This window comes from Pristis pectinata, chromosome 3 (assembly GCF_009764475.1).
Source record: "Pristis pectinata isolate sPriPec2 chromosome 3, sPriPec2.1.pri, whole genome shotgun sequence".
NCBI classification, from domain to species: Eukaryota; Metazoa; Chordata; class Chondrichthyes; order Rhinopristiformes; family Pristidae; genus Pristis; species Pristis pectinata.
Genome location: NC_067407.1, coordinates 79,621,190 through 79,633,288, shown reverse-complemented (window position 1 = coordinate 79,633,288; position 12,099 = coordinate 79,621,190). Strand labels below are relative to the sequence as shown.

The window sequence follows — 12,099 nt, the reverse complement described above, 5'->3', positions numbered from 1 at the left end:
CTAGATAATCCGGACCACTGCAATCTGCATTCAAGAAAAATAGGTCTACGGAAAATAACATCTCCCTTACACTACCTTCAGCTCTGGATCACCTAGACGATAAGAATACATATGTCAGGATCTATTCATTGATTACTGCTCAGCCTTCAACACCATAATACCAAATAATCACTAAACTCTTAGACTTGACACCGCCATCTGTAACTGACTTCAGAACTTCCTGACCAGCAGACCTCAGTCAGTTAGAATTGGCCATAACATTTCATTGACCCTGACCCTCAACACTGGTTCTCCCCAGGGTTATGCACTCAGTCCCCTGCTCGACTCCCTGTATACCCATAACTGTGTGGTCAAATACAGCGCCAACTCGATCTTCAAGTTTGCCAACGACACCACTGTTATAATCGGGATCGAGAACAAGGATGAGATGGAGTAAAGAGATTGTGGACTGGAGTTGAAGTCAATCCACTTCAACTCCAAGGGACCTGTCCACCATGAACACCAAGGTACAACCTATGATGCTGCTTTACTACATTTTTTTTGTCAGCTACAACTACTGAGCAACCACCTTTGCACTGTTGGCCAACTTGTACCTACCACTTCAAGTCATTCATGAATAGAGTGAAAAGCTGAGCTTCCAGCACAAAAGTCTGGGGACACCCAGTCAAATTGGTGAATCAATCTATTCATGCCAAAAATCTTAGTTTTCACCCCACCCCATGTTATTATTCTGGGAGCCAGGTTTCCAGCTGAGGTGCTGTTACTATTACACAGGTTTTTTACAAATTACAGAAAGCTTTAATAAAAGGTTAGGTGGAAATGCAACTGTAAACAGATCCTGGAAGAACCAAACTGTATTCAGCCACTACAACTGCACAGCTGCAAACATGTTTGCTTTCCAAGCTGTGCTCTGACTGGCTGGTTATAACACGGTTTATATTGGTGGAATCAGGTGCCGCTCAGTCTGTTACTTAATGTTCCTGCAGTCTTCTCTTCCACATGTCTTAACATGTTCAAAACAGCAAAAATGCTTCATTACTTTCAATGTCAGATTTGTCCAAATCTCCCATCAGAATCAAAATCGGAAATCCAATCCTCATTCCAGGAGTCTTGGGTGCCTGATCCAGGTTCATATAATAGTGCTGTAGTGAGGTGACGCTTTAGGAGTAGAAAGAGAAATCTTTCCTTAAAAAAAACCTTAATCTGAAATACAACTGTTTAATGTCCTACAGGCAGATGGCATTAGTTTAAATTAGCATTATGGTTGGCTCAGACATCCTGGGCGAAAGGGCCTGTTCCCGTGCTATACTGTTCTATATACACAAGGAGATGCAAAAGATCCCACATAACCATCCATGGAACACAGATGTCCCTGGTGTTCTTACCAAGATTTAATGCCTCAACCAGGATTACTGTTATTTGCAAAACCATAATCTGCCCAAATTAGCTGTCGTGTCTCCTTCAATGTAATTGTGACTTCAAAAGTACATTGCTGATTGTAAAGTGCTTTGGAATAGACTGCTGGGGAGAAGCAGCCATAGTCAAACAGTATAAAGTGCAAGATGTAGTAGTCATTAATGTAAAGAACCAGTCTTCAATAGCATCATGAATAGATACCATTGTCTGCAAAGAGCTATCCCTCAATACAGTGGCAAAAGGCAGCTTTTCTAGTTGTATGGATTCCCAAAGATGTTTGAATATGCAGAGGTGTTCTTGTCAGTTGAGATGTGCTGCCACTCTAAGTGCAATTCTACTGAGGCACATGTCTACACCAGAGTTGGAAGTAAACCATGCAATTTTAACTATCAAAACTGTATTTAAATCACCTGCTGCTATCTTTGTGCTTAAAGAATACAAAACCTCAAGGTAATCTGAGTTCAGAGAGATTCTTCCCAGAGAATCTCCCACAAGTCTTCCACCAGGCCTCCTCCCAAATGTCTGCTTGTGTTGAATAAAGACCTTTTATATCTACAGCTCTGTCTCCATGTGGCTCATTCAATGTCACAACATAGACCAAGATCGTGAATGACAATTTATGAATGCAAATTCTCAGCAAGTTACAAAGATTTGGAATACACTGTGGGAAGGGTGACAGAAGCAAATTCAACAGCAGCTTTTCAAAAAGGAATTTTATAATGTTTAACAGGACAAGGAGCAGGGAGAATGAGGAAAAGGCAGTGGTGTAGGACTAGTTAGTTAGTTCCTCCAAAGAACCAACACTGGGCCAAATGGCTGCCTCTAATCTATCAGATACAATAACATGTAATAGTAATTGCAGTTGTTATTTCAAAGCAATAAAGAAAATAAAATTAGATGGGGGACAACATTACTTCATTTTTTGAGGCCTAGGCATCACTGACAAGGCCAGCATTCATTGACCCATCCCAATTGCCCTTAAATTCAGTAGCCTGCAATGCCATTTCAGAGGGCATTTAAGAATCAATCATGTTGGTGGGAGTCACACAGGCTGGACTGGATGAGGATAGCAGATTTCCTTCCCTGAAGGACATCAGTAGCATTGTGATCAGCAGTGTTGATGACATTTTTATCAACAGAATTTAAGTTCCACAGATTTGACCAGCCTTTGGTTGGACTATGCTGCTATTGTATCCACTAAGAAAAGCCCACTTGAGGCGAGACCTGATGAAATGGATGGGGCAAACAGCCATCGTGTATATGGTTAAATTCTACAGCTTTCTCGACCTCCTCCATCTATGCCTTTAAGGATCCTGGCTCTTCTTCACAACACTGCCTTTCCCGTACACTATCTCCCACAATTAAAAATTTGACACCAAGCCACAGTAGAATCAGCTGCTTAGTTAAAAAACAATGTTTTAATTGAAAGAGGCAGCAAAGTGGTACAGGAATGGAAATCAGGACACATTTTCAAAATTGGCACTGGCTTAAACATGGCTGGATGGGGTCCTAACATTTCAAACCACACCTCATTTGGGAGGCAAATAGCAGAAGCAACAGTTCAGATTACCTGCGTCCTTGAGCCAATTCACCAAAAGTGTGTAGAAGCAGTCAGGGAATTTCTTAGATCGGGATCATCTTACCTGTTGAAGTGATAAATGTCCCTGATATTCCCAAACAAGGCCAAGCGGTCGTCTGTGCCCAGGGGGAGCCTTGTTTGGTCCGTGATGCAGTCAAGATAGTCCTAGAGAAGGGAAGACAAGACCACCATATTAAAGCAAAACAAGAATCAGATGTTAGCACCATCCAGCCCCAACCTTACAATGCTTTCGTCACGCCTGGATTCTATCACAACAAATTTCCTTTTATTCTCTACCTCCCCCCGCCACCAAAGAGTGTTTTATCCTTTAACCAAACTCAAATATCAATTAGAGAATAAGACTAAGACTATCCTGAACTTCCAGTATTACAGAATTTATAATCAAGAAATAGGCTGTTAACCAAACAGGCAAGTCAGTTTTTAATGTTCACACCAACATCCTCCCATCCTTTGTCTGCACACTCCTCCATTTCTGTGTCCCTCAGACACTTATCCATCATCTCTAACATACCTATACTGTTTGCCTCACCAACCTAAAAGCTTTGCATTCCCCACTCTGGGTAAACAAGTTTCTCCTGCCCCTAATTTTAGTGATAGGGCAAGTTTGCTTGGGGAATTTAATGTCCATTAAATCACATCCTCAAAGATTGAGGAGTTTTAAATTATTGACGTCCAGAGAAACAAAGCCCCAGCATGTTCAGTGCTGCCTGTTGGAACCCAGGGGTTACATGTGGCCTGGCCCTTGTGAATCAACTTCCCTTGTTCTTCTACATCCTTTTCGAAATCTGCAAGCCAGAACTATGCAGCGTATTCAAGAGCATGTCAAGTTTCAATGTTTGCTTCCAGGTTAAAAAAAACACAGCCAGACTTAATTTACTGAATCAGTCCAAAATAGAATAACAAAGGAGAAAGCCATTCAGCCCATTGGTTCTGTGCTGGCGCTTGGAAGAGCAATCCAATGAGCTCCACACTCAAAATGCTGGAGGAACTCAGCAGATCATGCAGCATCTGTGGAGGAAAATAAACAGGCGATGTTTTGGGTCGAGGCCCTTCATCAGAACTGGAAAGGAAGAGGGCAGAAGCCAGAATGAGGAGGTTGGGGGTGGGGGTGGGGGAGGAGCACAAGCTGGCAGGTGACAGGCAAGTCCAGGTTTGGAGGGAGGGGGAGAAAAGAGGGGAAGAAGGAGTGATTCAAGAAACTGAGAGGTGGTAAAGAGGCAAGAGGGCTGGAAGAGGAGGAATCCAGTAGGAGAGGACAGTAGACCATGGAATAAAAAAAGAGAAGGAGGTGGGGAATAGATGGGCAGGTCATGAGGTTGGGAGAGGGGCCACAGGAATGAGGGAAAACAAGGTGGGGGGGGGGGTACCAAAACTTAGAGAAATTGATGTTGAGCTCATCAGGTTGGAGACTACCAAGGCAGAATATGAGGCATTGCTCCTCCAACCTGTGTCTGGCCTCAACGTGGCAGTAGAGAAAGCCATGGATAGACATGTCAGGGTGGGAATGCGAAGTGGAATTGAAGTGGGTGGCCACCGGGAGATCCTGGCTTTCGTGGTGGATGGAGCGAAGGCAATCAACGAAGCGGTCACCCAATCTGTGTCGGGTCTCACCGATGTAGAGGAGGCTGTACCGGGAGCACCGGGATGCAATAAATGACACCCATGGAATCACAGGTGAAGGACTGTCTGGGGCCCTGAACGGTGGAGAGAGGAGGTGCAGGGACAGGTGTTGCACTTTGTACGGTTGCAGAGATAAGTGCTGGGTAGGTCATCAGTGGACAATAATCCCTGAAGAAAGCGGAGAGAAATGGGGAGGGGAAGGGGAAGACGTGCCTGGTGGTTGGATCCTGTTGGAGGTGGCGGAGAATAATGTGTTGGATGTAGAGGCTCATGGGGCGGTAGGCGAGGACAAGGGGAACCCTGTCCCTGTTATATCAGTTGGGGGGTGTGGGGGAGGGGAAGAATGGGGTGAGGGAAGACGGACAGGAAATGGAGGAGATATGGGTGAGGGCTGCATTGATGGTGGTGGAAGGGAGACCCCGTTTACTGAAAAAAAAAAGACACGTATGATATCCTGGGTGTGGAAATGGAAATGGCCGCTTCATTGAGTGCCTTTGCTCCGTCTACCGCTAAAGCCGGGATCTCCCAAATGGCCAGCCACCTCAATTCCACTTCCCACTCCCATACAGACAGGTCTATCCATGGCCTCCTCTATTGCCACATTGAGGCAAGACAGGCTAGAGGAGCAACACCTCGTATTCTGCCTTGGTGGTCTCCAACCCGAGGACCTCAACATCGATTTCTCTAACTTCTGGTAACACCCCTTTCCCCCCCTCCACCACTTTGTTTTCCCTCATTCCTGTGGCCCCCCCCCACTCCTTTTCCCTCCCCCACCCTCATGACCTGACCATCTATTCCCCACCTCCTTCTCTTTATTCCATGGTCTACTGTCCTCTCATACCAGATTTCTTCAGCCCTTTGCCTCTTCGACCTGTCACCTCTCAGCTTCTTACACCACTCCCTTTCATCCCCCCCTCCCCCACCCACCTATCCCCTCTCACCTACCAGCTTGTACTCCTCCCCCTCCCTTGACCTCCTTATTCTGGTTTCTGCCCTCATCCTTTCCAGTCCTGATGAAGGGTCTTGACCTGAAACGTCGACTGTTTATTTCCCTCCACAGATGCTGCCTGACCTGCTGAATTCCACCAGCACTTTGTGTGTGTTGTTCCAGATTCTGGCATCTGCACAATCTCTTGTGAATCCAATGAGTTCCATTGCTCACTGGAAGAAGGTAGCTGCCGAGATGGAAATAAAGGTCAAATCAGTCCAGAAACTAGCAACCAAAAAATGAAGAGTATCTGCCTTACACACAACAACAGCTCCAGGTCCTGCAAGGGCCACTAAGTGCTGACGATTGGTATGGAGCAGAAGTGAACACACACCAGTTGTTGACATTCATGTGGCGCATCACTGGAACCCTCACATTAGGCCCAATGTGGCACTTTCCTCCTCCATCCACTTGCTGCAAGGTTGCAACTCTATGACAAGTCCAACAGACCGAGGAAAACACACATTTCCTGTCATCAAGACCTGAACAACATCCCTCACCATCACTTGGACACATAACTACACACTTAACATTACAAATTCATCCCTGAAGCCACAGAGAAAACTGAACAGTGGTCACAAGATGTCCTAAACAAAACACGAGACAGACCCAAAGCAGAAAGTACACAGCTCTGCACGTTGTCACGAACTCTGGAACAATTCTAAAAACTTCATTAGGACAAATTAAGGGAGACCCAGAAACTCAATGCCATAATCAGAAAATTATAAATTCTCCAGTTTGTTGCTGTCGTCATTCAGATCATGGTACAAAACTCAAAAAACAGAAAATGCTGGAACTCAGACAATCGAGTAGTGTCTGTGGAAAGAGAAAACAGTTCACCTTGTGGGTCAGGACCCTTCCTCAGAACCTCCACTTTTCTCCAGTTCCTCCACAATGCTCAATCTACAAACACAAGGTACCAGAACAAAACACTCTTGAATCTCTTCCTGAAATTCTGTGACTCAGCTGCCTAAACACAAGTTGTTGTTATACATTTGCCTTGCAAAAGAACAAACTGCTCAGGATGCAGTCTCCCCGACAGTGGGTGAACTGAACACAAATCAGGTGATCACTCAGCAGAATGCCTCCCTTCAGGACACCATTCTGTCACCAAGCTTTCCATCCCCTTCCTCGCCCTCCCCTACAGTTCAAATTAAACTTGAACGGAAGTATGAGGAACAGCACCTCATCTTTCATTTGGGCACTTTATAGTTTTCTAGGCTGTACCAAATTGGTATTTTGCAGGGGTGGGGGAGAAAGGGGAGGAGCATTGATTCAAAAAACAAAAATTGCTTGCCTTCATCTTTTTAGCCCATGGGATTCCAGGGACAGGCTGCAGATAACCAACTCCCTACATGTAGGGAAGAGGAAGAACTATGCCCACAGACATTACTCTTGACCAAGGTGTGCAGCACTTTCTCCCAAGTCAGAAGGTTGTGGGTTCAAGCCCCAGAGATTTGATTATGTAATCCAGGCTGTCACCCCAATATGCACTCATGAGTAAGATAAAGTCAGTCATACAGCATGGAAACAGGCCCTTCAGCCCAACTCATCATGCCAACCAAGATGCCCATCTAAGCTAGTCCCATATCCCTCTAAACTTTTCCAATCCATGTACATGTCCAAATGTCTATTAAGCGCTGTTATTGTACCTGCCTCAACCACTTCCTCTGGCACCTTCTTCCATATTCATACCACTGTGTAAAAACATTGCCCCTCAGGTTCCTATTAAATATCACCCCCCCACCCCCACCTTAGACCTATGCCCTCTTGATTCCCCAACCCTGGGAAAAAGACTGGGGTTTACCTTATGGAGGTGTATAAAATTATGAGGGGCATAGATAGGAGACTGAGTGCATTCACACTATGCTCCAGGGAATAAAGTCCGAGTCTGTCCAAACTCTCCCTATAACCAAGTCCCCGGAGTCCTGGCAACATCCTCAAACCGCCTCTGCACTCTTTCCAGCTGAAGATGCAGTGTTGGAATATCAGTTGTTGGAAAGATATTAATCAAATCTTCATCTGCCCTCTCAGGATGCAAAAGATCCCATTACACAGTTCAAAGTCCTCTAACCAGATTATCCTGTACCCAGCACTTGACTTGGGCACCATCTTATTTTCTTTGAAAAGCTTACTGTGTACAAATTAGCAGCCATATTTCCTTCCTAAGAACAGTATCTAGACTTCAAAAGTACTTCACTGGCTGCAACACACTCTCTGGCTACCTTGTTCATGAAGGGCACTGAACAAACACACGGCTTTTGACCCTATGTAACAGTTTCAGAAATGACAGGCCAGCAATCTGTCTACAGATTAGTTTCCTCTCAACACAGTCTAGGTTTTACAATCATTCCCACATCCCTTCCAGGGTTTCTTTCTACTTCATGAATGATCTTCCAACATCTTTACTTCAAAATGCCCAAAGACCTTGCATGCATCAATATTAAGTTTAGTCCCTCATTTGTAAACTTTGTCTAGATTCTTCAGTGGCTTATGGGTTCCCTCTTTCCAAGGGGACGCAGCAATGAACTTAGAGAGTCTTTGATTAACAATTTATCAGGCTTCTAAATAAAGCCCCACTCTTCCCTTCTGTCTTTTACCAACTGCTTTTGTCTAATTGATTTTCCTCATGTTCTTTACAAGATTTTTTTTAAACGAAAGAGCAGTTCTGGGTTCATGAAGTGTCAATTAAAAAAAATAAAAGCCTGGATTAATTACTGCTTTGGTTTTGGGTGTGGTGTTTGAGTAAATAGAGCATGGGAACAAAAGAAGATGCACACTAATATTGCGATTACAGTTTAGCTCAACTTCCAAGGCCAAAATCTGACAACTTTTTCCAAATGCACAGTTCACACTGCAATCAGCATCTTCGACGACCCACAACATGCAGCCAATTACAGTCTGTGATAATTCACAAAGAACTTACCCACTCTGATGCAGTCTTAAATGCCTTTGCTTTAATTCTGCACTGATCGAAACCAACCAACCCTACAACATCAACCCCATTTGTTGGCAAAGACAATGCTTCATTGAACAAGACACAAGAATACATTTTAACTTGATCAATAATTTAAAAGATTTCAAAAGTAACAATAACTCCCACTTTAAAAAGCTGGTGAAAACAAGCATTTGTGGTTTGCACTTGTACTGAATGTAGTGTTGCAAGATAAACAGGGAACTTTCCATGGAATTAATGTGATACCAGCTACTGCTCAACAGGAACAATTTCACTGGTCTTTCCCAGAACCAAGTGGAGACCAAAATTTTAATTCAATTCTGCTGCCGAGATCAACTGCAAAAGCACATATTTGCTCAGACGTAAAATTAAAACAGCACCAAACCTTGCCACAATTAATCTCAAACCAACCGAGCCCAAGTACTTATTCTTTTCCCTTACCCAATGAGGAGACATTAACAGACCAAAAAAAAACAACTTCCCATGTAGCACAGACACTGGTCTGGATGCCAATGTAAAGGACACGAGCAGTAATACTAAGCAAACCACTCTGACCTTGATCAAGTTCTCGCCTTCACTTTCTTTCCCTCTCTTCCCAAACCAATGACCTTCCCCAATGTTGTTGGAGGACACAGGAGATGGGACAGTGAACTGAAGGTCATCATGGTACCCTCCAATTCCATCTTTGCCCAACTGCCACCAACTCTTCACCGGGCAGCATGTCAGTAGAAAGCCTAGTTGATTCCCCTTTCCTTTCAACAGGACAATGAACCGAATATAGCCAATACAGCAGCCAAAAATCAGCCAACTCCACTTAAAGTAGGCTCAGGCCCAGATTCTTCCTGGTGCCCACAAATAAATACAACACAAGGTAATGCAGTTGTTTGCGCACTGGATGTGGTTTGTACACAGATGTGTACTCGCATTGCCCCTTTCTCAACCCTAAGGATGTCCCAAAATACTCAAGACAAATAAATAAAGAATCTTTGAGTGCTCACTGCTGCAAGTAGCAAAGAACACAGTGGCCTCCCATAATACAGCGACACAACAGTGGCCAATTAATCACACCAAGAAATGCTGTTTGAGGGAATAAGATTAACAGGAAACTAGGGAGAACTCCATTGACTTTTAGATGAGCAAGGAGGGGGAAGGGGACCGGTGTGAACTCGAAAAGATGGGCAAGGCCTTGGTTAATACTACACAAACATCGTTGGCAATGCAGCATTCCCTCAGTTCTGCTCTCTGGTTTTAGCCACAATTATGTGCTTTAGTCCCTTGAGTGGACCTTGAATTCATGACATTCTGGTGGAAGTAAGGGGGCTGCCCACTGAACCAAAAGCTACCAACACTAGGGCACAACACAACCACTTAAATACCCAGCCTGATGAATTTTCTGGTTTGCTGATCTGATCACCATTAAGTGGGCACTTTTCAGTCTCAAAGTTCTGCTGTTAACCTTTAAATGTCCCTCATTAACGGTCTGCAGTCTCCTGTAAAGTGGGCATAATTAAGGGGTTAAGATGTCACGGCTGTGTAATGAAAACATTGGATTCAATCTGTCAATGCTGCCAAAACAAAGGCAAACATTCCAGCAGACATCCATTCCAGGCAAGGAGCCAACACACACACACACAAAAATCAGAATAGTTTGTATGGACAGATTCTCAGAAAATTAGCATATCCTGCATTCTGACACCACACCACCATCCCATTCCCCCATCCCTTGTGCTCACTGACCCGACACAAGTTTCAGATCCACCAAGGCCCAGCTTACAATTTTCAGTATTTTCGAAATCCCACCATAGTCTCACCCCTCCCTGTCCCAGTAACATTCCTCCACCTTTGCAAGTCTCAAGATCTGGGCTCTTCAATTTCTGGAGACAAGAGACAGCAGATGCTGGAAACTGGAGCAACACACAAAACACTGGAGGAACTCAGGTCAGGCAGCATCTGTGGAGGAAAATAGTCGATGTTTTGGGTTGAGTCCTTTCATCTGGATGAAGGTCCAGATGAAGGGTCTCGACCTGAAATGTCGATGTCCATTTTCCTCCATAGATGCTGCCTAACCTGCTGAGTTCCTCCAGCGTTTTGTGCGCGTCTCTTCAAGTTCTGGCTTCTCGTGCATTCATTCAACCATCTACCAGGAAGCCATTCCTTCAGCTGACTACATCCCCAGCTCTGGAATTTCCTCCTCAAACCTCTGCCTCACTACTTTTCTCCCCCCACAAGTCTTGGAAACCTGCCATCTTGATCTTAATATCAGCTTGTGAGACTTGCTGTTAAATCTCGCTTGATTGTGCAGCTGTGAAGTGCCAAGAGACCATTTCCTTTGCATTTTCCTCTTGCACAGACATCTCTCATGGTAATGCTTTGACAAGAATTTAGGACATTCCCTGAAGTGAAACTGAAATCCAAACCTAAACAAGGCAAGTTTGATGGATATTATGAGGGGGCTGCTGTGATAGGCAAAACATTTGTGGCCTTATTTAACCATTCACACTGCTTTGTAAAAATATCAAACACCAGTAACTGAGGTACAGTGGTTAACAAAAAGGAACTACTATATTTAGTTGATTGCTAAAGTCAAAAATATATATTTGGGGTCGGTTCGTACAAGAGAAAAAGCTTTTATTCTGTTGCAAAGACTGCAGATAATGTTTGACCAACTTCCAAGACAGGGTAAGGACCAGGATTTACTCTGTGCCACGTGCCTGAATATACAACTCAGTCTCAGGAATAGTTCCACCCACTCCAGAGGGAACTCACACAATACTTTTCTTGTATGCATCAGGTCACCAAATGAATGGGCAAACGTGCATTTATATATAGCGCCTCAACCCAACACCTCAAAATGCTTCATGGCTTTTATTTTAAAAATGCAGTCACTACTGTAATGGAAGTGTAGCAGCCAATTTATACACAGCAAGGTTCCACAAACAGCAATAACAAGATTATGTTTTATTATCGTAGATCGAAAGATAAATATCATCCAAGACTGGAGAGATTGCACTTCAATAGAAGGTTATGAAATGTTTGTCAACATGCAACTGAAAGGACAGATGGGGACTCAGTTTAACATCTTACCTGAAAGGTTGCTCCTTCAATAGTCCAGCAGTGGACCACCAGCTCGGAACGCTAGAGTGGTACTTGAATCCATGACCCAACAGAAATCCTTTATACTACCCACTGAGCCATGACCAACACCTTAGGAATACAAGTGACCTGCATCAAAAGTTGCCACCTGCTCAAGGCATCAGACAGTTTGTGACTACTCTGCTTCTTCACTACAGTGGTTGTCCCACATAGGAGGAAGTATCAATGCATGCACTACAACAGCTGAGCACTTGATGTTGAAAAGATTAAAAGGTATAAGCTCAGTGTTATGAATATAGATGTTAAAAATGTACAAATTAGGACTTGAGAAAGACTCATGTCCCACAAAGTAACGGCCAAACCACCAAATATCCCCTCCCTGCAAGAGATTGCACCCTCATGCAAATCTGTCAGGGTAGAAAGAAA

At 44.1% G+C, this 12,099-nt stretch overlaps 1 protein-coding gene across 7 annotated transcripts in view; it reads right to left on the bottom strand.

The window, feature by feature from the left end:
* The window catches only part of LOC127568508 (pleckstrin homology domain-containing family G member 1), a 155,109-nt gene that overhangs the window by 36,439 nt on the left and 106,571 nt on the right, over nucleotides 1-12,099 (bottom strand). For all 7 annotated transcript variants that reach the window (XM_052012344.1, XM_052012346.1, XM_052012350.1 and 4 more), the window contains one exon: nucleotides 3,060-3,160. In XM_052012344.1, the coding sequence (XP_051868304.1) occupies nucleotides 3,060-3,160 (101 nt within the window). The remainder of the gene's footprint in view (nucleotides 1-3,059; nucleotides 3,161-12,099) is intronic.